This window comes from Balaenoptera acutorostrata, chromosome 13 (assembly GCF_949987535.1).
Source record: "Balaenoptera acutorostrata chromosome 13, mBalAcu1.1, whole genome shotgun sequence".
NCBI classification, from domain to species: domain Eukaryota; kingdom Metazoa; phylum Chordata; class Mammalia; order Artiodactyla; family Balaenopteridae; genus Balaenoptera; species Balaenoptera acutorostrata.
The window spans coordinates 93419263-93446233 of NC_080076.1; the positions used below are offsets into that span (position 1 = coordinate 93419263).

General features: G+C 52.6%; 1 protein-coding gene across 4 annotated transcripts; it reads right to left on the minus strand.

The window, feature by feature from the left end:
- Positions 1 to 4949: 4949 nt before the first annotated feature.
- Positions 4950 to 26971, minus strand: CHFR (checkpoint with forkhead and ring finger domains). Of its 4 annotated transcripts, none has more exons than XM_057527457.1 (17): positions 26798 to 26906; positions 26500 to 26643; positions 22821 to 22920; positions 20376 to 20485; positions 19428 to 19487; positions 19078 to 19296; positions 18517 to 18684; positions 15993 to 16149; positions 14939 to 15256; positions 12731 to 12873; positions 11575 to 11691; positions 10943 to 11026; positions 10429 to 10499; positions 9390 to 9477; positions 7545 to 7652; positions 7043 to 7095; positions 4950 to 5880 (listed from the first exon to the last, which is right to left on the minus strand). In XM_057527457.1, the coding sequence occupies exons 2-17, from the start codon at positions 26630 to 26632 to the stop codon at positions 5860 to 5862; spliced, it is 1950 nt and encodes a 649-aa protein (XP_057383440.1). In that variant the 5' UTR covers positions 26633 to 26643; positions 26798 to 26906; the 3' UTR covers positions 4950 to 5859. The 4 variants fall into 4 exon arrangements, with proteins under 4 accessions (XP_057383440.1, XP_057383438.1, XP_057383439.1 ...); XM_057527455.1 differs by having other exon boundaries at positions 7023 to 7095; XM_057527456.1 differs by having other exon boundaries at positions 7023 to 7095; positions 26817 to 26862.

Here is a 26971-nt window from a genome sequence, read left to right on the forward strand (position 1 = left end):
CACGGGTTTGGGTTTTTTTGTTTTTTAACTTTATTTTTAATTTTTAAAAAATTGAAGTGTAGTTAATTTGCAATGTTGTGTTAGTTTCTGGTGTACTGCAAAGTGATTCAGTTATACATACATATATATATATATATATATATATATAGCTACTCTTTTTCAGATTCTTTTCCCTTATAGGTTATTACAAGATGCTGAATACAGTTCCCTGTGCTGTACAGTAGGTCCTTGTTGTTTACCTATTTTATGTATACTGGTGTGTATATGTTAATCCCAAACTTCAATGTTTTCTTTGAGGAAGTCATATTCGAGCTGACTTTGTGTGACGAGGAGGCCAGCGCGTGCAGGTCGGAAGGAGCTTTACAAGGGAAGGAATCGCACATCCAGAGCAGGAGGGGTCCAAGATGAGGCGGGATGGGAGCAAGCCGCACAGGGTCCATCAGAGTGGTGGGAAGCCACTGGCGCGTTTCAAGCAGGGGTGACGTCATCTGCGTGGTGTGTGAAGAGGTGGCTCAGGCGCCGTGTGGACATGGGTTGCGGGCACCTTGAGACTGCGGCCCTGCTGGCCGGGGCAGAGGCTCAGCCCCGTCCCGCGACGGATCGACTAGCTGAGGTGTCCCTGGGGGCTCAGGTGAGAAAGAATTCTCCACTCACTCCTGCAAAGCCTCAGAAAACACTGGACCCTTCCTAAAGACTGAAAACCAAAGGAGAAGACGGCGCGGGTGTGTCTTAGCTTCCTGTGGCCACTATAACAAGCCACACCAAACCACACGGATTCACCCTCTCGCGCTGCTGGAGGTCAGACGTCCATGGTGTTCCTCCTTCTCCCCGCTCTGGGAGGAGCAGTTTCCTTGGCCTCTTCCAGCTCCCATGGCCTGTCTTGGCTTGCGGCTCTCCCTCTGCCTTCAAACCGTCACTCCAGCCTCTGGTTCTGTCACATCTTTTTCCACCTGCCCTTCCTGCCTCCCTTGCAATTGCACTGAGCGCCCACAGAACAATCCAGAGTTGTCTCACCTTAAGGTCCTTAACCTGCAAAGTCCCTTCTGCTAGATAAGGTGACATTCACAGGTTCCGGGGTCAGGACATGGACGTCTTTGGAGACAGGGGCAGAGGGCATTATTCAGCCTGCCACGGGGTGTTAATAGTATATAGGGTGTGGGGTTTGCCTAAAGGAAACCCACCTGATTTTATAAAACCCTGTGGTGTTTCATGTCTGATGACAAAGTGTTATGGGCTGAACTGTGTCTGCCTCTGCCACCCTAAATTCACATGTTGAAGCCCTAACCCTCAGGACCTCAGAATGTGACTGTGTGCAGAAATAGGGCCTCTAAATGGGTGACTGAGGTAAAATGAGGCCATATGCGTGGGCCCCAACCTAATGTGACTGGTGTCCTTATAAGAGGAGGAGATCAGGGCACACACACACAGGGACGACCACGTGGGGACACGGGGAGAAGACGGCCGTCTGCATGCCCAGGAGAGAGGCCTCAGGGGGAACCAGCCCTGCGACACCTATCTCCAGAACTGTGAGACCGGAAATGTCTGCTGTTTAGGCCTCCCCATCTGTGGTGCGTGTTATGCAGGCCCCGGGGACCAGCACACAGAGCTGCTACTGAGAGCAGCGCCGCTCACAGCAGCACGGACAGTTGGGTCAGCACTCAACACGGCTTCCCACACTCGTCCTGCCAGGCTGCTCTGTGTGGGCGGGGGAGAACCAGAGATGAGGATACAGGTCAGGCTCACCGTCTTCAGAAGGAAACACACAGAAAACAAAATGAGAGAACACACTAGGCTCAACAGAGAGGAGGGGAAGAGCCCCCAGGAGAGGGGTGCAAAGCAGGGTCTGTGCGAGCACCCGACTGCTGGCGGTCAGCAGACGCTTCAGCCAAGTTTACACCAGCGAGCAAGCCGGGAAGCGTCCTGCTCTGAATTGTGAAGGGGAGATAAACAGTAAGGAAACGTTTCCTTTCCAATGGTCGGCACCAGGAAGAAAGCCAGACAGGCTGATGCTAGAACGGCTGGTTGGGAGGCCCCTCCAGGGAGCGGGTCTGGGCCAAGCCCTGAGTGGGGAGGAGACATCGCCAGGCAGCCCGGGCGAGGGCCCAGGTTTGGGTCTAGCTGCAGAAGACCCTGGGGAGGTTTGCTGAGGGAGGGGCGGGGGCCACCCAGTGCTCGGCCTTTGTGGGCCGTGGTAGCACCATTCATTCCTAACAAGCCAACCCAAACCGCGTGGCTTCAAGCAACTATTTATTATTTCTCATGATTGTACTGGTTGGGGGCAGTGGCGTGCTGGTGTTTAACAACCTTCTCTCCAGAAAAAAACAACAAAATGACCCTGATTTGCAGCATTTACCCATCTCCATGGTGTAAATACTCCTAGTGGGGCCAGTTTCAAGCTACCAACAGTGAGGTCCACAGACCGGATCAAAGGCAGCACCGCAGAGAACCTGCAGGTACAGTCGTAGACGCCCTCGGGAGCAGAGGCAATGGCCAGATGCACACGTTTATCAAGAAGGGCTGAGTCCTGGGTGCTTATTACCTTTGTTTAATCATAACTTGAGAATTCCAAGTTTACACAATTTTCTGAAGGGCTCTTTCAGTTACCGGCAGGAGTCATTCCTGAGATGGTGACAGTTGTCCCCTGGGAGCTGGCCACGAGGTCCTTCTGCAGGTCAGGACTTTCAGCTGGCAGATCCGCAGGGCTGGGCCTCCCTCCAGCTTCCCAGCTCCACTGGGGCCCAGGGCGGAGGCTGAGAGCGGGAAGGAACGCGCAGAGCTCATCTCTGCTGCATTTGCTTTGCCGGCGTCCCGAGGGACAGGATGGAAAGGACGTCCATTCGCAACAGAGAAATGAACCGGCACGTGGCACGCCCAAGGGGGCGCTGGATGGCTCGACTGGGGGGTCCTCAACACCCCTCACGGTGCGTACTTCGTGGCTTCCGTCTCAGAGGGGCCGGAAAGGGGTGGGACTGAGGAGACAGAGCCACGGAGGCCAGATTGGGTGGCAGCCCTGTGGGCTGAGGGCCTCGGACTTAATTCTGCAGGGAGCTACGAATGCCACTGCAGGCCGGCACTTCCAGGGGGAGTAACCGAGACCCAGCAGCACGGTTCCCGTCAGCGTCAGGCCTGGGATGGGCTGAGCTCTGGCGGGCTGCCTGGCCCAGCAGCCAGTCTGCTTTTTTGGTGGTGACACTGGAGCCTGCCTTCCCCCAGCCCCACCTGCTTACGGGGTGCTGGCGGCCAGAAGGTGGTGAGGGGCTTGGGTCTGGCTGCTCATCAGCTTTGGGGTCAGGGACAGGCTTCTGTTTGAACTGGTGGGGAGGCCACCAGTTCACCTGTGTCAGCTTGGAGGAAAGCTGAGGTCTGGGAAGCGGCCACCACACACAGGAAGAGAAGGGTCCTGCATCCAGCCGCGCTGGAAGTCAGGCTCGCTCTGGACTTTCAAACCCAATCCATCCCCCATTTTCTCTTCCTTCCTCCAGAGCACAGGTCAGCTGCTTGGTGCTGGGCTGCTGGTGCGCTCGGCAGCAGCAATCCTGATTCAGAACCTGAGCTTTCCTGGGCGTCTTCTCTGCCGGCTGCACGAAGACTGGTCTGGCTGCAGGACCCCCACTGATAGAGGCCTGGCTCAGAATCCACTCTCTCTGGGCACTTCCCTGGGGCAAGATCCACGGATGTCATGCTGGGGCTCTCAGATCTGGGCCTGTGATTCCAATCCTGTTAGGTATGAGGTATTTAAGATGACCTGCTGGGTCCTTGGTCACACCAGGAGCGCTGACAGAGGCTGGCCCGAAGAGGACTGCGGGCGGTTGCCTGGGAGCTTGAACCCACAGGCCAGGAGGGGCAAGTGTGCAGCCCCTGGAGGGTGCCCAGCAGAGGGGAAGCGCGGGCAGGGCCAGCCCCTCTGACGGGGCACCAGGAGCCCAAGAGGGACACGGGTCTGGGGATGGGCTGGGCAAGGCTGTGCGAGGACACGGGCTGGGCCCAAGGAGCCGGCCACAAGCACACGGGAGTCGTCCGGCACGCGCTGAGCCACCAGGACACGAGCACACAGCAGGCTCCAACCCACTGTGGGCTGGACGCAGCGGGGGCGGGGGGGGGGGTGTCACGGAACAGGAAGTAGAGAAAAGTCGCAGAAACACCGCACGGCGCGCCCTGTAAAACAGCTTGTCAGCAAGCCTGGAGAACCACCACCCCGGCCCGGGCTCCTGCCTCAGGTTAGAGCTGAGCAGCTCTGTTCTGACCCCGGTGTGCTTGTCAGAAGTGGGGAATCCAAGTTCCACTGCAGTCGGCCGGCACCGTGGACCAGCAGTCTGACGCGGCGCATGCCCTGCCCGTCGCTGACGGATCCGGCGTAGCCCAAGGAAGGCTGCGTGTTTAAGCCTTGGCCACGAAAGCTGCTGCATCTGCTACGGGGCCTGCGTCTCTGCTCTTAGTTTGAGGGAGGGGTCAGGGTCAGAAGTGAAGTGGGGGGGGACGAGTCAAGGTCCTAAGCATGGAGGGCAGCCTCGTGCCTGCACGAGCCAGGCCGGGGCTTAGACACAAAGCCGTGCCTTCGACCTGGGACCAAGTCGGGGTTGGCGGATCCAAGGGAACCCGTGCCTTTTCCCAAATGCTCAGACCCGGGCCCTGACCCCAGGTCACACGCGCCTGCAGGGCCTGCGAGGCTAACCCAGGTGGAGTGCCCGGGTGGACCCTGTCAGTCAGCAGGTAACAAGCGATGCCTGCGGCCACACCGTGCGGGGCAGGCGCACATCACAACCACACACGAGCGAACACGCCGCGGAGAGAAACAGACACGGCCTGTTTATCAGGACGCGGGAAGGAGGCTTTCTTCCACGGAGCGCTGCTTCTCAGAGTCTGTATCAAGAGCAACACAAAGTTGAAAATCGTATTCCTGAGAAGAAGCATAAAAGGTACAATTTTGCAAACAAACGTAACGGGTGATTTCAACAAACGATAAAAACCTTTTTTTTTTAAACAATAAAATTTCAAGTATTATTCCAGATGACACGGCAAACCCATGGCAGGCGGAAAGGGCAAGGACTTGCGGAAGCTCTCGGTGGGAAGAAGCTGCTACAGGCGGGCCGGGGCGCCACCAGGGACGACCTGAACCCCAGGTCCCTGGGCCACCCCGGCCCCGGCCGCAGGGGAGGAGTGAAGAAGGCCAGACAGGTTGGCGGGGCTGCAGTTGTGCTGAGGAGCCCGGAGTGGCAGTGACCCAAGCACACCCTCGGCGCCGGGGTCCCTGGACGTCTGATGATTTTTCTTTTATGAACAGAAACGTATGCTTATTCTTTCAAATATCATACTATCTCCCATTTTAGTCAACTTGTAAATTATAAGTTATATCATTTGTGCTACAGTTTGCGATATTTAAGTCTTATTAGGAGATGAGCACCAAACCTATGAAAGTGCACAGGTCAGCCGCTGTGCGTGCCCCGGCTGGAAACTTTGTTCCCTTCCCTCAAACAGCACAGCGTTTCTGACAAACTCCCCTTCTTCTCCCAGGGCACTTTTCTTGAAGAGAGACGTCTGCTTTGACCGTGGTTGTGGGAAAGGTACAGAGAGCAAACCTCGTGGTCATCTTCAACAGGAGGGGACGGCTGACGGCTCTTGCTCTGACCCAGGGCTCTGGGCGCCACTGGTAGGGGTTCTCGCCGAGAGGGTCTCACTCCACAAGAGAAAGGTCACACCAGAGTGCCCGACGCAGAGACCCCCGGCGTCCCCTGAGGGGTACTGTGAAATGCCCTTAAAGCGTCTGTATTCAGTATTTTCTGAGACACGTGTCATTGACCGGCAATACTCCCAAGCCATTGTGCTGCCTCCCTGGATGCTTAGTTCTTGAACCTCGTCTGTTCACAGATGTGATTGAATTTCCTGCAGGGAGACAACGGTGAAATACACAAGAGGGCATCAGAGACACATTCAACAAAGGAAGTCTGAACTGTGCCTGGGGCAGCTACAGGAGAAGCAACCCTGTGCTTGGGGGTTTGCAAGGGCTTGTGTCTCATACCATCAAAGAAACTAGCCCCAAACGCAGCCTCTTTTCTCCTTTTTAAATTTTAAAATGTAAGTGGAACATTTAGGTAATTCCCAGAGACTCAAAGCATCCCCAAGGCACTGCGGGGGACCTGGCGGGGCTGAGGCCGCCTCCTCTCCAAGAAGACTGTGTCTTTGCTGCCCTGACCAAGTGTTTACTGAGAAAGGTTAGCCTGTTACTACTGAAATCTCTTTTCTTAGAATAAAATGGTCTCTTCCACACAGTTAATGATCGCATACAAAGCAAGCTTTTTATTCCACCCCTCAGAGGCAGCCGCCTTTCCCGGAGCCCTCACGATGACTCCTGAGCCAGGGGCGCTCTCTCAGGTACTTCCACTTGAGCCTCAAATGGCTGTTTGGGGTTACAGTGGCCCCACACAGCACCCATCCATGGGACTCATTTATGTGATCGCTTCCCTTATGGTTTGAAAGCGTAGGCGAGCCTGCTCCCACAGGCCACCGCGCGTGGCAGCGTGCATGTCAACGTGAACAGCCTCTAAAGACCCCGTGGGAGACTCCCAGCAAGAGCCTGCGAGCCATCACGGCACCAAAGGTAGACCCAGGTGCACGGCGGCGTGGCTCGGGATGGGAGTTCTCAGTGACCTCAGCCACGGATTCGGAAAGTGCTAAACCTTGAACGTGCGGGCTGGGGATGGCCGCCTGTGCTCTGGATACATGGAGGTGGAGCGGGAGGTGAACGTTTGTATGCCAACGTTTCATGAAATGAGATAACAGAAAAGCAGAGTGTCCAAGTGATGATCTTTTATTGATATATACTATGTGACTTTATAAAAGCATGACAACTAAATAAGTTTATAAGTAGAGAGCTGACTAGTTCCCTCACATCCCTAAAAGCTGCGATATCAACTTGGACAAAACGCTTAAAGAAGAGCACCTTCCTGTAGGGAAAGCGTGGGTTTGCCTCTCTGCAGGGGACTCCTTCAGCCCCGGCCCGGCCCCCGCCCCCGTGCCGCACTCACATTGCGTGGTGGGCCTTCACCTGAGTGCGGCAGTTGCGGCCCCAGTAGCAATCAGGACGGGACGTTACGGCCACTAGGGAGAGAAAAAAGGGAACACGTGTGACACACATACCACACTCACAGACTCAGCCTAGTGAATTTAAGCCAAGGCCAAAGAGACACTGCAGCTCAAACGCACAGTGCTTCGTCACACTTCACAGCTTGTTTCCTTGCACTGTTCTCCAGGAAAGGAAAAGAAGGTTCAACTGAAAGCCAGGTTAGAAATGGGATGACTCCGGTTGCCCACAGGACGTTTCTGGGCATGTTGTCCTAGCAGCCTGCTTCAGAGACCCAGAGCCTGAGCAAGCACCAGGCAGGGACGGCCCTGAGACCCGCCCGTGTCCCTGGCCGACGCAGACGTCCGCTAAGAACACAGAGCAAAGGCCCACGCAGGCTACCTAGCTATTGCGAAGGAGAGTAGGAGCCAATGCAAAGAGAACTGAGCTGCGGGCCAGGTGGGGGTAGGGGAAGGGGTCTCCTTACCCGGCAGCTCAGAAGCAGGGATGTTCTGCCGATACTGGTAGGTCAGCTCGCGGAAGCTCCGCAGGCCACAGCAGTAGCACAGCACGGTGTTCCCGGTGATTCTGTAATCTAGAAGGAACACAGCCTCTTACAGGCACGGCAGCAGAATAGACACGGCCTTGGAAACTGCTGGGGGACGAGTGCACTGATCCACAGACAGGCCTGAGACAAAGGGCTGGACATTTGGAACACGAGAACAAAACCAACCTAGATTCCAACTTACTTCCTTACGGCAAAATAATTCCATCTGGATTAAAAATTCAAATATTCAAAAAATTCTCGAAAAGTACTAAGAGGAATGAATGTTCTTCTCTTGAGCTATTTCCAACTATGACATGAAAACCGAACGGCACAGAGGAAAGGATTTGTAAATGTGACTGCCTACAGTTTAAACGTCACAATGGAAACACATACAACAAAAATGAAATACTAATGAAGTAGCAGAGAACTTATTTTCAGCACAAATGACAATGTGTTGTACCCTTAATTAACAAAGATATCACACAAATCCATAGCTCCCAAGTCCAAATAGCCTAACATAAATATGGACCAAGGACACAGACAAGCAAATGGCCTGTAAAACAAAAAGATCTTCAATTTCATTAATAATCAAATATGGCAGATAAAACAATGATACCTCACCGTTTGCCTCTTTCATATTTACAAGGCCTAGAAGGCAAACACGCAGCTGACGGGCTCAGGGGATGCTGGCCCTCAGGCCGCAGGCACACCTCAACCTTGCATGCCGTCTCCAGCAGCCCTGCTTACTATCCTAAGGGGACAATCGTTAAACCTACAGAACTGCATGCTTGACAGCTTCAGTGTTGTTTCAAATAGTGAAAAGCTGGAAACAACTTAAATATCCTTTGCTAACGAACTGGCTAAATGAACGATGGTATCAGAATGCTAACTAAAAATCATGGTATAGATCTTTATTGACATAGGAAGGGTCCAAGATATATTGGTGAGTGAATAGCTTATTAAAAGCATATCTGATAGGATTTCATTTATACAAATTATACACACACATGGGTACGTATATTTAGAAGGGTGGTCGTGAAAGTATTATCACTGGGTATATTTTTAGGTGGTGGGATTTCTAATGATTTTCACTTTATCCTTCAGACTTCCTTGTACCACTTACATTTTCTTTGTGAACCACGTCATTCTTATAAAAATAGCTATTAAAAAGCAAAAGGACTTAAGACCCAACCACACAGAGCTGTCGCAGCAGAGAAAACCCAAGACATTCACTAGAATGTGTCCAAAAATAGCTTAGAAGCGTTCCCAGCAAACCTCTCAAGTCTTTCATAATAATTCATGTCTTAGGAAAAAAAAAAATCACTTGCTGATTTTTCTGCACCCTCCCTTAGTGACAAAAATTCACACTTCACAACGCACTGGGTGTCCCTGGGAGAGGGGGCGAGCCTTCACTGAGTCACCCACGCACTGAGGGACAGGCACCAAGGACCGCGAGGGTTTGGGAACAACCAGCCCCAGGATGTCAGCACTGACAAGCGGTTGGGCCAACACCTCTCCAGCTGTGCCCCTTCCCTCCCCTGTGTGAGAAAAGATTCTAGAATATGTCATGTCGACTCAAACCCAACATAAAAAAAGAAACCCAAGAGTAGTAGGACCTTTGTGTGTGTCTGCCAGGGTGGGGGGAGGTCGCAGGTGTGAGCGTGGGAAAGCCGACAAGCAGTACTGCCAGCGTGCGGCCTGGCGGGTGTGGCTGGTTTACCAGAGGCAGCGCTGCCCTGGAAAGCACCACTGTCAGTGCGGGAGAGCAGGCACAACGAGGCTTACCAGACAGCAGGAACGCTCCCCTCTGTAGAGCCCCGAGGCTCTCAGTCAACATGTTTTTCCACGTCAAACCCCTGGTGGCCAGGTAATTCTGTAACAGGGAAACGGGCAAGAGAAGAAACACAAGCTTGGAGGAAGAAACACTAAAATGGCAAAGAGGGTTGACAGTTCATACAAGGCCCTGGAAGGTGGGTAAAGCCAAGCACCTGAACGTGGTGGGCACTTGCAGGGGGCGAGCACTGCGTGCAGTTAGGGGGCCTGCTCTCAGGACCACAGCCTGGACGGCCCAGATAGCCTCGCGGACCAGGAGGCCTGGGACAGACACGGTATCACATCCACACACTACTGCACAAGATTTTTGTCCAAGGTGCTTCTTCTGAGTCTCAAAAGGCAGGCTAGCTTTACAACCTTGCATGTAAGAGTTACCACACCCTCTCTGAAATTCTGCAGACATTCCTAGCACAGGAGCAGCGAGACACCTAACCTTGGCCGGAGTGGCCACAGTGCAGAAACAGGCCCATGACCACGTGACAAGGAAGCCAGGGGTCTGGATCTGTGCTCTGCCCTCGAGACACGTGGAGCTGCTTGGCTCCTTCTGTGCAAACCTACAAGAAAGTGCCCCATGGACATCTAGCCTGAGTACCGCGATGCTGAGGAGGTGCCTGCCATTCACCCTGGCGGCCGACGCCGCGCACGATCCAGGTGAAGGCAAGACTCCCGGCAAGAGACTGAAGTGCCCGTTAAGCACTGAAGCTCTAAAAGCCGGCTGCCCCCTGAGACGCGGGAAGAGAGCGAGAGGGCAGTCCTGGTTCCACCCGAGGGCCGGCCGCGCCCCCTGCGCCACTGTGCGCAGGCCGAGCAGGAGCTGGAACTGTGGGACACAATTCCTGTGGCTTCTTTTGTGACGGGTATGAAGGAATACCTATTTGGGGGGAATATAGGGATAAGCAGATACACAGTGGCAGCACTAGTCAGAAGTGCAGAGTCATGAGGTCACTGGCGGGTCCTGGAAGGCCTCCCGCTGGCCTCGCCGGGCCTGTACCTTCAGGACGTCCGACTCGTAGTTGTTGTTGCTCAGCACCCCGTCCAGACACCGGTCGCCCAGGTTGAGTTCTGCCAGGACGGAGGGAAGCAGTGTTATCCGTTTCATACACACTTTACGAAAGCACCGTTCACCCGACAGTTAAGATAACCAAATTGCCTTCATTATGGAGTCTACAAAGAATAAAAAGTTCCATGACAAAATACAACTTCAAACAGAGAAAAAGTAAAAGGACTTCCATTCCTCTCCCCCCAGAAATGGCCAGTCTGCGCAGCTCCTGGTCTGGGGTCGTGAAGTCCGGACACGATTTTTTAGTGGGGGTGGTCCTCGCGCATGACTCAGTGTCCCCCTCACTGATGCTCGCAAACCTATGCAGACCGCCAGGAAAAGGGGCTAACTCGTGGCGACCAACGTGGCCTCCCCCTCCTCAGGCACACGGCCAGCCCAGCACTGGCCTCAAGTGCACGAGAGAACACGGGAAGGTGGCGGTGATCGATGGCAGGGCCGGCATTACCGCGGAACGGGGCCAGACAGCCGAGGCAGCCGGTCCGGGCGCAGCCCCAGTACAGGTGGCAGAAGGGCTGCAGGCAGATGGCACCTGCGGACACAGAGCACAAGCACCAGTCAGCCACCTGGCGAGGAGAAGGTTCAAGGAAGTGGTAAATAAATGACCAGCTCGATTTTCAGAGTGATCCGAAGACTGTAAATTAAAGCGCCATACAGTTCATCCGTTAGACTTTAAAGGGACACCTTGGACCCGGGTTCAATCCCTAGTCGGGGATCTGAGGTCCAGAAAGCCACATAGTGAACAGAATAGAATGGAATAGAATAGAATAAAATGACACATTGGAGAACTACTGTGGGGACACACGTCAGATACAAGATCCAGAAAGAGAGCCCCCGTGTGTGGACACTTAGTGTGTGACGGGGGCGGGGTCATCAACCGGTGGGAAAAGGCCGCTGTTCAGCGTGGTCCCACAGAGACAGCGGACGACGCAGGTGGAAACTGAGCTGCGCCCTCCCTTCACACCGCGCCGAGGAGCCCACGGCACTCTTCTTGACACCTGGGCTGGAAGGACACACAGGAGCGGCTCCGAGGCGGGGGGGGGCCCCGGGGAGCCGGCGCACACCCACACCCTCACTCACACTGCTGGGGGGCGATGCGGGGGTCCCGCTCGCGCTCCGCCCTCCGGTCGGGCATGGGCTGGAAGCAGCAGGTGCATATGGCGTGGCTTCCTTGCAGGGCGCACACGTAGTCCTGGGCTGTGGAACAGATAGGACGCTCAGGCTGCTGCCGCCAGCACACGGGCAGCAAGAGCGGCTCCGACCACACCTAGAGGGGCAGCTACAAGGTATGCACGAGGACACAGACCTACAGGAAAACCCGGACAGAACTCGGGCCTATTTTCCTACAGCCAAGTGACGGTCTACAGCTCAAACTAAGAAGTTTAAATAGATTGAAAAATGACCGAAGTTATCTCCTGGTTCAGTAGTTGTAGCAAGATTTCAAAGATCACATGAAGGTTTTCTACCGTTTCCTATAAAGGAAGGGCAGGCCAGAAAACAGTAAAGCGATTTCTCTAGTCCCTGCTGGCTGACCCTGAACCAGGAGCTGTGTCCACGTGGCCCGGCCCCCGGCCACTCACGCACCGCATGAGGCTCTGCCTGTGCACGCTCGCTACGGTCCCAGTGGGGCCTTGCACGCGCTGCCCCAGCCAGCCCCGCCCGAGGGGCCTACAGGGAAGCCCCCAAGCGCCGTGGCACAGCGTCGGGGCAGAGGTGAAGGACGTGGCTCTGGGTCGCAATCCTTAGGTCAGCGGCCTCTTGACAGGTTCAGGCTGACGGCGGCAGAGAGGCCAGGCCCTACAACGCGGGGCCACAAACCGAGTCCATGTGTCCACCTTCCCTTTCTTGATGGCACCTGGGGACCTGCCCACTGAAACGGGCATCGAACAGATAGCTCAGGGCGGCTCTGGGAACATCATGTCCTGCTGCTGGGAAGAGGCCAGCCCCTCACTGGCGGGGCCTGTGTGTGATGGTCCTTTGGCTTTGGTGAGCGCCACGGGGGATGCCGATTGCCCTGCGGCAGTGGGCTGGGCGGGGTGGGGGGTAAGTGTTAGAATCAGGACTGAATCCCCGGGTGTGTCCAGGAGCCGAGGCCCACAAATGAAGTTAATTATCTGGTTTCTTAGCTCCAAACAGGTTATGAGAAGCAACGAGCTATTCGAGCAGAGAGGAGCCAGCAGAAGTGCCACCCGCTTCCCGAATGGTCGGGACAGCACGGAAGGTGTGGCCGTCTCACCTGTCGTGATGCTGACGGACGTCGATGGTGCATCCCCGGGGGCCTGCGGTGCCCCTGGCTCACTGCCGGGCCCTGGGCAGGGAAGGGGCCGCCCCGCCTGCCTGCGGTACTCGGGGCATTGTCTGCACACGATGTACGGCTGGCTGCAAGGGAAGAAAACCCGGAGCTCGGAGGAATGAGGAGACACCTGCTCTGGCCGTGTGTAAGGGTGGTGGCAACGACGGCCCAGCCCTGGTGACGGGACAAGACCCAGATCCCCGCTCACGGGCCTTGTCCTGCCTGTATGCCTCGGCTCTGCACTAGGTGCTGCACCCGGTGTGTGCAAAAGGGAAGGACGGCTCGGCACCCATCCTGCACAGCAGCTGTCGGCAGGCTCTCCTCCCCGCCACCTCCCAGCCCCCCTTTCCCGCACGTTCCCAGAGCCCTCGGCCACTCCTGGGGTTCTGAGATGTCTCCTCCCTGCCCCTCGCCCCCCTGAGCCATCCCTGGGGGCAAAGCCACCCTGTCGCCACACTGGGCAGGACGCGCTCTCACAGGTTTGAGGCCTGCCCAGTGCACACCCTTCCCTTCGTTAAAATCTGAGCAGAACACGCCAGGGCTGGATGCCGCTGTCATCAGGGGCTTTCACCCAGCTGTATGCACTTCAGCTGAGCTTTCAAATCTGCAGATGGTAAAACAGAATCTGCAGGAAAGGCACGCACGGACTCTCCCCTCATCTCAGTCAGAGGATGCCTGCCCGAGCCTGCCACCAACGGGAAGGACAGGCGAGACCTGACTAGAAAATGCAGAAACACTGAAGACATTCAGCCACATATGTAAGAAAAACATATAAATGGGAATAAGATACCTGTCTGTCCCATTACTCCGTGTGTCGCAGGGATCACTGCTGTCCCTCCGCATACCCTGTGGGGCACCAACACCAGGACTCTCTGACGGGCATTTCATGACAGATGCCAGAAGTCCAGAAAGGCGTCCCCTCAGTGAGACTCCAGACCTGAACATCCTACTTCCATGTACTTATCTCCAAGAAATGACTGAACATGTGCACTGAACTGTAAATGCAGGCCATGCACTGCAGCTTTGTTCCGGAATTCAAAATATTACAAAGAAATGTTTCAAATGGTAAAAAAATAAGTATGTATGAATACACATAAGGATGGCCAGATGAATACGTAATAAAATGTTCACACTAAAGTGATTTTTGGTTTTCTTTTTGCTTGACCATTATGTGCTAAATTTTGGGGAAAGAAACAAAGATAATAAACTGAGGAGGGGGGGAGCGGTTTTGTCTTTTTAAATATTATGGCCTCAACACAAAAATTCATACCCTGGACTTCCAAGTCAGGAAACATCAACATTCTACAGCAGAGGGCTTCCCTGGTGGCGCAGTGGTTAAGAATCCGCCTGCCAATGCAGGGGACATGGGTTCGAGCCCTGGTCTGGGAAGATCCCACATGCCGTGGAGCAATTAAGCCCGTGTGCCACAACTACTGAGCCCGTGGGCCTAGAGCCCATGCTCCGCAACAAGAGAAGTCACCGCAATGAGACGCCTGCACACCGCCACGAAGAGTAGCCCCAGCTCGCCACAACTAGAGAATGCCTGCATGCAGCAACGAAGACCCAACGCAGCCAAAAAATAAATAAATAAAATAAATAAATTTATGAAAAAAACCCACAACATTCTACAGCAGATAAAATAAGGTTTCCTAGGATTGCACCCTCTGCCAGGTGACTGTGGCTTTTCTACAATAACATCCTGACAGATGATAAGTACTGCAGCTTATGGTGCAGGACGTATGGTCACTAGACAAGCTACAGAGAGTAAGTGTGCTTCTGTGGAGTTTGTCTCAGCCTGTGAATCAAGGCACTTGATAACGACTCACCAAACAAAAGGGTGTCACTTACTGTGGCGATCCTCTCACAATAATTAAGCCAAAGCATTATGCTGTCCACCCTGAACTTACATAGTGCGGTATGTCAGTTGTATCGTAATAAACTAGAAAAAATATACAGATAAGCAACAAAATAATAGAATAAATATTCCACGTATACAAAAAAAAAAAAAGAGGCTGTCACAGGAGGCAGGGCAGTGAGCAAGCCTCATCACAGGCACCTGGGCCACAGGGTCGCACCTCGGCAGCGGCCCAGACCAGCAGGTCCTGGGGGCAGTCAGAACCGCGCCGCCCGCCCCGCACCCACGCAGCTCACCTGACGTCCGAGGACTCGCTGTCCACGTCCGACAGCTCCAGCAGGTCCTCGGAGCTCCCCTCCTCGTCGGAGAAGGCCCTCCTGACCTTGGGCTGCAGCATGTCCTGCGTGATCCTGTTCCTGGCGGCCATGCTGCGCAGGTCCTCCTCGCTGCGCCTCTTGTCCGGGTGCTGCAGCAGATACGCCTCCACCAGGTCGTTGAGGATGTGGTTTTTACAGATCCGCCCCACTGGACAGCGGCAGGTGGGGCACAGGGCAGAGCGCTCCATCCAGCCCGAGTAGCAGGCGGCGCAGAAGGTGTGCATACAGGGCTGCAGGCTGAGGGCACAGGACGGGCACTGGGTATGAGAAGCAGGGACCCAGGGCCATGCTGCCTCTTTCCCCGAAGGAGGACGTGGCCCTGTTCAGACTGAGGTTTGGGTACAAAGCAGAAGAATGGGCCAACTGCCCCCCGCCCCACGCTCTTTTGACTCCTTAGGGCCTCAGGCCTGTGCTCTGGGGCGCTCCACCCACGCCGTGGTGGGGCCCGCGGCTGGCGGGGCTGCACCTCGGCTCATGCAGCGGCACGCCGCCTGCCTTCCACGACCCGCCTGAGAAGCAGTCCCCGCGCAAAAACACAGCGTTCAACTGCAACTGCTCCAGCTGTGCGCTTGTCAGCTACAAGAGACGGAGGCCACGTGGCAATCTGTGCTCCCGGAGGGCCAGGGACCACTGGTGGCCACGGCCACCAGGAACGGGAAGAGCGGAGACACTGGGTGTGGGTGGCAAAGACCCGCATTTAAACCGAACTGCGGACAGACTAAGTTCCCACAGAGAAGCAAGGAGAGATCTTCGTTCTGGCACCTTCGCTCCAGGTTAACTACCGTGTTCCCTTAACCACGAGATGCTGGCCACTCGGTACAGCTCCCCTGCTCTAGCTGAGGTGGACCTGGCCACTGAGGTCAGAGCCACTGCACGCGTCTTGCGGGCTCTCGCGCAGCCTCAGTCACCGGGCCCGGCTTTCAGCTCATCGGCCACACAAGGAGAACGGCTATGGTCATCTCAGCGGGCGTACCTCACACAGTCGTGCAGCAGGTCCTGGCAGATGATGCACGTGAGCGTCTCCTCCATCTTGTCTGGCTTCACGGTCGCGGCTCTGACGTCAAGGGCACTCTGGGGGTCTCCGCCCGGGTCTGCGACCAGCATGGGCAGGTTCAGGGTGGGCTCCCCGTCTGCAAGGGAAAGGGACATGTTCTTAATGTCATGACCATGGAGGAAGTGCGCTCCGTCTCTTGGTTTTACAGACGTCTTAACCTGTGGACAGGAGACCCAGTCCTCCCTGTATTTTTTTTTTAATTTAAAATTTTTACTTATTTATTTACTGGCCACACTGCGGGGCATGCGAGATCTTAGTTCCCTGACCAGGGAGCGAACCCGCGCCCCCTGCAATGGAAGCTCGGGGTTGTAACCACTGGACCACCAGGGAAGTCCCGTCACTCTATTTTTTTTTTTTTAACATCTCTATTGGAGTATAATTGCTTTACAATGGTGTTAGTTTCTGCTTTATAACAAAGTGAATCAGCTACACGTATACATATGTCCCCGTATCCCCTCCCTCTTGCATCTCCCTCTCACCCTCCCTATCCCACCCCCCCATCCCACCCCTCTAGGTGGTCACAAAGCACCAAGCTGATCTCCCTGTGCTATGCGGCTGCTTCCCACTAGCTATCTTACATTTGGTAGTGTATATATGTCCATGCCGCTCTCTCACTTCGTCCCAGCTTACCCTTCCCCCTCCCCATGTCCTCAAGTCCATTCTCTACGTCTGCATCTTTATTCCTGTCCTACCCCTAGGTTCTTCAGAACTTTTTTTTTCTTTTAGATTCCATACATATGTGTTAGCATACGGTATTCGTTTTTCCCTTTCTGACTTACTTCACTCTGTATGACAGACTCTAGGTCCATCCACCTCACTACAAATAACTCAATTTCGTTTCTTTTTATGGCTGAGTAATATTCCATTGTATATATGTGCCACATCTTCTTTATCCATTCATCTGTCGATGGACACTTAGGTTGATTCCATGTCCTGACTATTGTAAATAGAGCCGCAGTGAACATTGTGTACATGACTCTTTTTGAATTACGGTTTTCTCAAGGTATATGCCCAGTAGTGGGATTGCTGGGTCGTATGGTAGTTCTATTTTTAGTTTTTTAAGGAACCTCCATACTGTTCTCCATAGTGGTTGTATCAATTTACATTCCCACCAACAGTGCAAGAGGGTTCCCTTTTCTCCACACCTTCTCCAGCATTTATTGTTTGTAGATTTTTTGATGATGGCCATTCCCTCACTGTATTTTAAAGGGCATTTTTACAAAGGTTCAAAGTAAGTCTCATAATCCAGTATGTTTAAGTTTTGTTTTATAATAGTTAACAGCATAAAAAAGACACTCAGGATACACGGGTGAGAGATAAAGACCAGGTGTCAAATAGCATTTGTGTGTAAAGTCATTTTTGTTTAAACAAACAAAAAATGTGACCCATATGCACACAGGAAAGTGCTGGAAAATACAGACCCTCAAATGTTACCAGGAGCTTCAACTTTTTTTTTTCTGCCAGTGTGTTTTACTTTTTTTATAATCATAGATTAAATTTTTTAATTAAAAAAATACTTACAATTTAAAAAGTCAAACATTTAGAAGAAAACCAAAGCCCTCTGCCCCAGCCTGTCCTCAGCGTCACCCTCCCTCCTCTGGGGAAGCAACTTTCGTGTCTTCTGTTTCTCCTGGTCCGGACCTCTGTGTTTCTGAATTGTCATGCTACGTTTAGGCTGATGGATTTTAGACATCATCTCCTGACATCCATTACAGCAGAGGACTCTGCCCCTCTGGGCCTCCTTCCCAATATTATTCTAACACAATTATTGGTTCAGCATATTGTATTTATATTATTACGCTTAAACATTCACTGCTCACACAGTATAATTTTCCTTACACGAGTGTTCATTTCTGATGGAGTCAAAAGTGGCTCCGTTTTCATGCTTATTTTTATGTGCCTGTTGCTGACTCATCCCACGCCTCCCCAGGCCAAGCAACTCAATTTTCCGCTCAGTGCATCAGATGATGCAGTTTCTTTCCGAGGCCCTCCCTCCTGTCACACTGCCCCAGTCCAGGGGCAGCTCTCAGGCCTGCCTCACAGCTACTGTCCTCCCAACAACATTCCCAAAAGTTTTTTACAAACTTTTTAACTTTGACTTTTAAAGTATAGATTTTTCTCAAAATCATCTTTAACGTGAAGGTTCAAACTATCACTTAAAGATAATATACTCTTAAAAACTGGCTGTTGTATCAGGACAGAACTGCAACTCCAGAATGTGGTTTCCAGACCAATAGCATATCCTGACAGTAAACACCGTTCAATCCCGATGGTACAAACAGGAGAGAAAAGGCCCAGACTGCCATCTGGAAGATGCTGAGGTACCACAGGTGTCAGCTGAAGACAGGGTCCTCTGGCTTCTGCAGATGGTGGGGCCCCAACAGGCTCAGATGGGATGGTGCTGCCGGCGCCCCAAGGCCACACGCAACCACCAGACTCTGACCTGCTTTTACTCTCTTCTTAACGGGCTCCAACTCCTCCTGATCCTGGGGTTCCGACGGAGAAAAGGATGCCCCCTCTCTTTCAGAGAGAGCCAGAGGGAAGCTGGCGATTTCATCACTTGCCACAGATGGACCACACCCTTTTGGGGAGACGTCTGCACCTCTCGAGCCTGTGAGAGGGACAAACAAGAGACATTCTGATTCACCTGCCTCAGAAGAAGAGACAGCAGTTCAAAGCGTCACTGATTCAAACCAGGCGCAGGTAATCCAAGATGTTGTTAAAAAAAAACCCAAACAAACGGAAGGGTTCACTTTGTGTGATTTTTACAGTATATGAACTATAACCTGTAAAGAGTACCACAGTATTGTAGTCCCTGCCCTTCAGCCTGTCTCTTGGGGATGGAACAAGACAACATTTACTACTACAGAAATCTTACTACTGACAGCCTGATGCCTGACACCACCTCTGAACTCCTCAGTGGCTTGGCTGTCTCTGTAACAATGCAGGGCAGGATTGGTGAACAAAGAGCAATGCAGCTACCACCCTGAGATCCCCATCTCACCGGAGCTGGAGGCAGGCCCTCGCCCTGCAGAGGTGGGCTCCATGGAAGAGGTAGAGGCCGTGGGGAAGAGGTCCGATGTGGACGTTGATGGCTGTGGTTCCTCAAAGCACACCTGAGTCGCGGGTGGCGACGGCAGGACCTGGGGATCCTGGGGGTCGTCGCCTCGCCCTGCACCTGAGGTATCTTTGGTCACGTGGAACACGTTTTCTTTATTAGCTTCTGGAAGCACAAAGGAGCAGGGGCATAATAACACAGTCAGGGCGCAGGGGGAGCACCGCCGCGTCAGGAAGACCTTCCAGCGGATGAAGAGTCAGCACACGCACCCGCTCCTTTGCGAGGATCTCACTTACCGAAGGAGTCTCGTGTCACGCCTTGCTTTTCGTGTAAAGATTCGTAGAGGTATGCCACGTCTGAAGGAAATTAACCGCATCAGAGTGGCGCTCGCCACGCGTCAGGAGAGAGCTCCTCTCTCTCTTCTGCTCCCTCCCGTCACATCACGGTCACTTCGCCCTTGTCGACTAGTTCGACTTGTCAGCTAGTAACCACATCCACCGGTTTAAGGGATTTTAAAGCAAGTGATCCAAAACATCTGAACCAAACTTAAAATAAATACGCCTCAGAAAACCGCCTGGCGTCAGGAGGCAGACTAAGGCAAGCAAAGCGATGAGGAGGGGTGAGTCTGTGTCTTGTTATTTCAAACCACCAGGACTGGACACAAGCTCCTTCGCTGTGGCCGGGGGCTGGCTGTGACTGCTGAGGACAGTCTAGGGGACACCTGCCCTCTTCTTCCTACTTCTGGGGTAACCTTCGAAGGACCCCCCTAACTCTCCCCATCCTGCATCACTCTTCTCCCACCAACACAGGCGCAGATGCTCAGAGCTGGAAAAGCCCTCACGGAATCCCGTCTAACCTTTGCTGTCTCCCGTAAAGTCTCCCAAAGCAGAGCTGTCTGTGGCCTCCAGCCCCCACTCTAGGCCTTATTCTTCTCACTCAGGTGCCCTCCTCACCGCCCCCACGACCCCGTCTCCCTGGCTACCATACTGAGACCGTGGCTCACGGCCACAGTGGTATTTCTGAAGAATGGCTGGGGCTCAGCCCGCGAGGTCAACGCTCCCATTCTTCAACAGACACTACCCACACCAAGAATGTACGTGAACGAAAAAGGGGATGCAGCTAGCAGTAACGTTCCTTCAGGCAATACCTGCTTCAACAGCCTCTTCCCACAATGCTTCCCAGCTGTGGCAGCGCCCCTGCTGCATCACCCGTGAGTCCAGCCCAGGAACCACCCCCTCCCTTACTGTGTTCTGGCTCATTCTTCCTGTACACCAAGTAGATGACGTCCCCAGTCTGTAAAGGGCAAGTCTGCTTCTTAACAACCTTCAGCTTGTTAATTACTGTTCCATTGGTGCTGTAGGGAGAACAAAAATGCGATTTATCCTACTTAAAACAACTTGGAGTTAAAATTTTCCTTTTCTGCAGCCAGTAGGAAAGCAGTTCAATACTACCACTTTGAAAATGATAAAACACTCATAGGAACGATGTAAACACTCGTGCCACCTTACAATTCTCTCGAGAAGAACCCTGCCTGTCGCCCCCTCACTCACAGCCCCACGGCGCGTCAAGTGTTTACCGCCTCCGCTGTGCCAGCCCCACGCTCTCCTCCCGGTGGAGCCCTGGACGCCACCAGCAGCACGCGCTCTGATCCCCAGCTCCTCTCGTGCTTCTGCACCACGCTCTGTCGACAGGGCTAACCCTGCTCCGCCAGCCGCGGCCCAGCTCAGTTCACTCCTCACGTGAGCCCTGACCCTCCTCCGAGATGGGCTCTGGGCAAAAGCAAATCAACGCAGGGCTACCGACCGGAAGACGGCGCGGTCCCTGCTGCTGGGGAGTCACTCCAGTTAATCAGGGACCACAGTGCTGGATGGGAAGGCACGGCCAGGAGACTCCGGGGCCTCGGTCAGGCGGGACAGGAGGCACCTCCCTGAGGAGGGGTTCCCGAGTGGACAAAGACAACCCCGCAGGCAAGGGGAAGAGCGCACCGGACACAAGCCAAACTCGGCAACTGAGCAAGCCCTCCCGCCCCGCCCATTTCAGGCACTCAGTCCACACGGGCCCCAACTCCACGGCCCCACTCCTAAGGCCCCCAGTGCTGAAGAGGCGTCACCTTTCCCTCTGAGCAGACTGCCACTACTTTAGATTTCTGTAAAGGGCCAGGCAGGAAATAGTTCAGGCTGCGCGGTCACGCTGTCTCCGTCCCAACTCCTCAGCAACAGGTGGCAGGTCCCTGGAGGGCTGGGCTGCCTTCCCAGTAAAGCCCCACTTAGAGAGACCAGCAGAGCTGCTGCAGCACTGCCACGGCCTCTGCTGCCAGGCTCTCCCCACGACCTATCCTCAAGCTCTTTCTAACCCGGAAGTCTGGTTTCACTTTTCCGCTTAAACCCCTCGGTGACTCCTCACTGCTCTCAGGCTGAAGTCCAGTCTCTCCGGCGTGGACGTCGGGGTCTTCCCGATTGCACCTCAGGGCCTCTGCACTTGTGGCTCCTCCTGCCCGGAACACCCCCGCCCCTCCAGCCACCTCGGCCAAGGAAGGCAGCAGCCTCTAGAAGCTAGAAAAGACAGAGGACAGCTTCTCCCCTAGAGCCTCCAGAAGGAGCCGACACCAATGAGACCTGAGAAGGACTTTGAGCCCCCAGACCTATAAGATCACAGATTTGTGTTGTTTTAAGCCACTGAGCCTGTGGTAACCATTACAGCAGCCTTGGGAAGCACATACTATCCTGTAGCCAGTGTGGGAGAGCCAGGGCCTGAGGCAGAAAGAAGCCTCTGGAACCAGCACTGTTACTGTACACTGTGCTGAGAAATAAAGGACTTGACCTGCTACCTATCAGAGGAGGAAAAGGAGCATCCGTTCTTCCTAAAAAAACCAAATTCCTGGTCTTCCATCCCTCAAACTGCTACTTACCAAAGAATCTCATAGCACTTGACCTTCACAACAATAAAAAAAATCACCTTGTGGGAAAGGCGTGCTCTCAACACACTGCTGGATGGCCGTTTGCCACTCATACCTTCCACACAGCATTCCTTCCCATAAACTTACCCCAGGAAAATCATCAGACATGAATGGAAAGAGTTTTGGAGGAGAGTCACTGCAGTGTCATTTATAATAAGAAAAAGTCAAAAGAATAACTTTCCATCAGTAAGGGAGGTGACAACAAGTTATTATATAATAACGAAAAAGACGAGATGGACCTAGACATACTGACGCGACAAGCACTCTGCAAACATTACAAGTAAAATAGATACACAGTATAACAGTATAATCTCATTAATACAAAACAAATACGTATGTATTTTGTGGGTGAGTGGAATTTTGGAAAGTTTTTCACTTTCATGTACTACTTATGTGGTATAATAATAATAAAAAAAAGAAAAAAAGAAAGACTTCTTGATTTGGGGAAGTCTAACTTGAATAGGTTTGCAAGAACCCAAAATGTATCACTGCCTTTTAAGTCTTATTTCTGAGCTATTTTTGCTTTAATCTGAATACATTTAAAAATGGTCACAGACACCAAAGTGTCACTAAGTAGCCCATCCTGGAAACCAGAAAATACATCTCCCAGTACCCGGAGACCGTATCGGACTACTGAGCTATAGAAAGCAGGCCCTTGTCTCTTCTCTGCACTCACTGGCTTCAAGTCGGCTTTCTGAAGCTACAAGAGGAAAGAAGTTCAGAAAGAGCTTACCTGGTATCTTCCAGCGACACCTGACCAGATTTTTCATCCACTATAATTTTACAGTGATCTCCAGAGACCAGTTTATTGCCGGGGAATGAAAGGTCACAACCTAAAACAGCGAGGGGGGCGTGCTGGATACGACCGTGGGTACCGGGCACGATACCGCCCTTTGCTTAACCAAAGCATGCAGCTGGAAGTCAAGACCCACGTTGTACCCACTTAGGGAGACAGCACTTAATCAAGTACAAAGAAACTTTTAAAAAAGCATCTAAGTGTTAATCCAAAGTAAGGGAACAAGAACTATGTCTTGAACCTTTCTGACTCCTCCTTACCTAGAGGATATGCACCATCAACACCTCCAGCTACACATCAGCTGCTTCTTGGTGACATTTTTACAATATGCACACATATGCATATTGTAAAAATATGATAAATATTTGATCAAATTCCTGGTCTTCTACAATATGCACACATATGCATATTTGAAAAATATGATAAGTATTACAGAACTTTAAAAAAACTATGGGGCTTATGAAATATCTTCAGTATCTTAGTCCTTAATTTCTTTTGTGTAACCTAAGGTTTCATAAATCATCACAAAATTAAAGCAATGACAGAGTCACAGAAAATATGACTGAGTAAATTATCATAGGCACATGTACGCATTTAAGAAAATTCAAAACAGAAGGGGGATGCATCTCTAGCTCAATACAATCGTTATACCCTCATCAAATCCAAGAGGAAAACCCTCAAATGCTTTGTTCTCTCCTTAAATCAAAAGAATAAAAGCTTTCAGGAGTGTTTTAATACTGAGTCACTAATCTGCTTATAACAGGTTTGCACCATAGCTACTAAGGTTTATAGTACCTTTAATTTATTTTGGGCCACGCCCTGCGGCTTGCAGGATCTTAGTTACCTGACCAGGGATTGAACCCACACCCTCGGCAGTGAAAGTGCAAAGTCCTAACCACTGGACCGCCGGGTAATTCCCTACAGTAGCTTTATTTTTTAATAACCAAACATGGGAAGCAGTACAGGTACCCATCAACTGGTGGTGAATTAATAAACACACGCAGAAAATCACCCAGCAACAAAAAGGAACAAACTACTGATATATGTAACTGCCAAGGATGAACCTCAAAAGCACCAGCCAAGGGAAAGCAGCAAGACCCAAAGACTGTGCTGCAATACAGTGTGATTCCCCTTAGACGGCATTCTGGAAAAGGCAGAACCATAGGGAGAGAAATCAGATCGGTGGGTGCCAGGATTTGGGGTTGAAGGGCAGGGACGGGCTCCAAAAGGCCGCCAGGAACTTTCTGAGGTGATAGAAATGTTCTACATCTCGACCGCAGTGGTGCATCCATTTCTCAAAACTCCCTGAACACCTAAAAGGGGTGAATTTTACGTGTGAGCTATGCCTCTGTAAACCTTAAATATTAGAAATCTTAGTGGCACAAACATTCTACATTATGGGGAGTGTTTTGTTACATTTATCTAAGGCGAATTTCACCCGTGTTCAAGACTGTCCCACTGCGCTGAGCAAAACCGCCAGGATGGTCTCCTTGCAGCCCCAAACCCAGGCTGGTCACCAGGCTTTGTCACCGGAGTGGGGTTTTACTAGGTTTCTCCACACCTGGACATCAGCATTCCAACTGAGAACTGAAATACCTCTGCTAAAGTTCTACTGTTGGTATTTGCCCTGCTTGTCGTTCAGTTGGTTACTCTCTCCATGGTTGGTACACATCTCTGCCACTCCCCGAGAATGGGAAGCTCTTTGGGAAGGCGAGCACCCCTGCTTCCTTCCACACACGTCAACTCAGCTCCCCCTTTTCCTCAAAATAAGGCCTTGTATATAGCAGGTGTGCAACAGTGTTAAAATAAATCTAGTTCTACAACCTGAAACCCTATCCCCCAAAGTGACTGTCTTTAGAAAGAAGGCCTGCAAAAGATAAAAGTTAAATGACATCATTAGGGTGGGGCCTTAATCTGATAGGGCTGAGGCATTCATAAGAGGGAGACGCCAAAGATCTCTTGGTCCAGCAGGCCAGGACACAGCGAGAAGGCAGCTGCCTGCAATCCGGGAAGAGGGTTCTCACCAGGAAACAAACTGACTGGCACTGTGATCTTGGACTTCCTAGACTCCAGAACTGTGAGAAATAAACTTCTGCTGTTTAAGCTTCCTGATCTGTGGTATTTTGTTATGGCAGCCCGGGCAGACTAATACAGCAAACTCTACGTTTTGCTGGAAAGGTTAATATAGTCGAGGAAAGGACTTCCATTAAGAATCAACTCAACAACACGTTTTTGCTCCTTGTATTAGCATGTAAAATGATAACAATGGCTAATGTTATAATAACAATGGCTAACATCAAGTGCTAACTCTCAGCCGGGCTCCTTCTAAGCACTTCACTCACGATCTCCTTTAATCTTCACAGTGACCCCATGAAGTAGCTACAAAGGCACCAGAAGGTAAATTAGCCCAAAGCAGGTTATGCTGTGGTGGTGGTGCTGGCGGCCTAGGGGGTGTGAGGGTGGTGGTCTCCAGGCTTCTGCTCTTCACCAAACTTCCATTCACACCAACTAAAGACAATGCATCGTGAAAAGTTTCTAATGATATGTCAATATTTTTAAAGTTGTAAAAAAAAAATGAACTTGATATTGGGATTTAAAACCGCCTCCCCAAAAAACCCCAGCAAAAAACAGGTACAGGTACATCATGATGGGTAAAATGAAAGCAAAGAACATGTGCTTTTAAACACTAATCTTTCTCATTACCTCTTACTTAAAGTATAAAATCAGTGTGACAATTTATTAATTTGCAGAAAAACGAAACATTTTTGTTGGCCTGATCATGCACTTCACTCCCAGTAGGAAAGCTACAAGGGAGGTTAAATCACCAGGTGGCCGCTAGGAGTTTAGAGGCAGCAAGCGCGGGGGGTGAGGGCTCTTCCTCTCACTAGTTGCAGGACTTTCTTCAAGGCCGTAGCTTCCCACGTTCATTGCATCAACAAATATTTGAGCAGCCCTATTCTAGGAGCTGGGACTTGAGATCTTTTTTAAATGTAGCTCCCTACGGCTATAAATTTCCCTCTGAGCACTGCTTACCTGCATCCCCTAAGTTTTGGTACTTTAAATTTTTATTTATCTCAAGGTATTTTCTAATTTCCCTTTTGATTTCCTCTTAGACCCACTGGTGGCTTAAGAGTGTTATTTAATTTCCACATATCTGTGGATTTTCCGGTGTTCCTTCTGCTACTTATTTCTAATTTCATTCCATTAAGGTCAGAGAAGATGCTTTGGGTAGTAATACCCTTGAGAAAACTGCATTCCAGGGGATAAATTATTGCACCTACTTCATAACGCTGCAGTGAGGATTAAATAACCTGCATGAAACACGCAGAAGTAACTGGGCCGACCAATACGTGAATAAACGGCAGCTGTTACACGACGGCCCATTCCACCGGAAAAACGGGGCAGCAGAACGCGCCCCGCCCAGGGGCCTCCCACAGCCCGGTGGGCCCGGTCTCGCCCAGCCCCCGCTCTCAGGCCCCGGATCCAGTCCACCAGCACTCGAACCCCGTCGCCCGCCCCCATCCCGGGTCCCCGGTTCCCGCCCCCGTGCCCGGACCCGTCCCCGGCTCGCCCCCAGTCCGTCCCACGTCTCCCATGCCCGCTCCCCGCCCCGCACCTCTTCTCCGCCCGATGGTCCACTCCCGTTTCCTCAGGAGGACGTGCGGCTCGCCCTCCTCGGCGCCCAGGCGGAGAAGCCTCCCCCACGGCTGCTGCTGAGGCGGCTGCTCGCCTTCTCCCGGCCGCTCCATCGGCTTCACATCTGACGAGACCCAGAAACGTCGGGTGAGAGCCGGCCCGCGAAGGCAAAGGCTGCGGCCCGCCGCTACTCCTCGGTGCCCGCGCCACGCCGCCGCGGCCCGCGCCGCCAGCCTCCCCCGGGTCCTGACGGCCGCCCGCGCCCGCCGCCCTCTTACCCCCCGCCCCGCGCCGAACCCGGAACCGGCCGCGCGGCCGCCACCGCCGCTGTCAACGGACATCTCCGATCCCTCAGCTGATCCGTGAGGCGGGGCCAGCGGCGTCCGGGCCCTGCGATTGGCGGGCGGTGGCAACCACCGAGCGCGGCGGCTAGAGCGGAACCTGGCGGACGG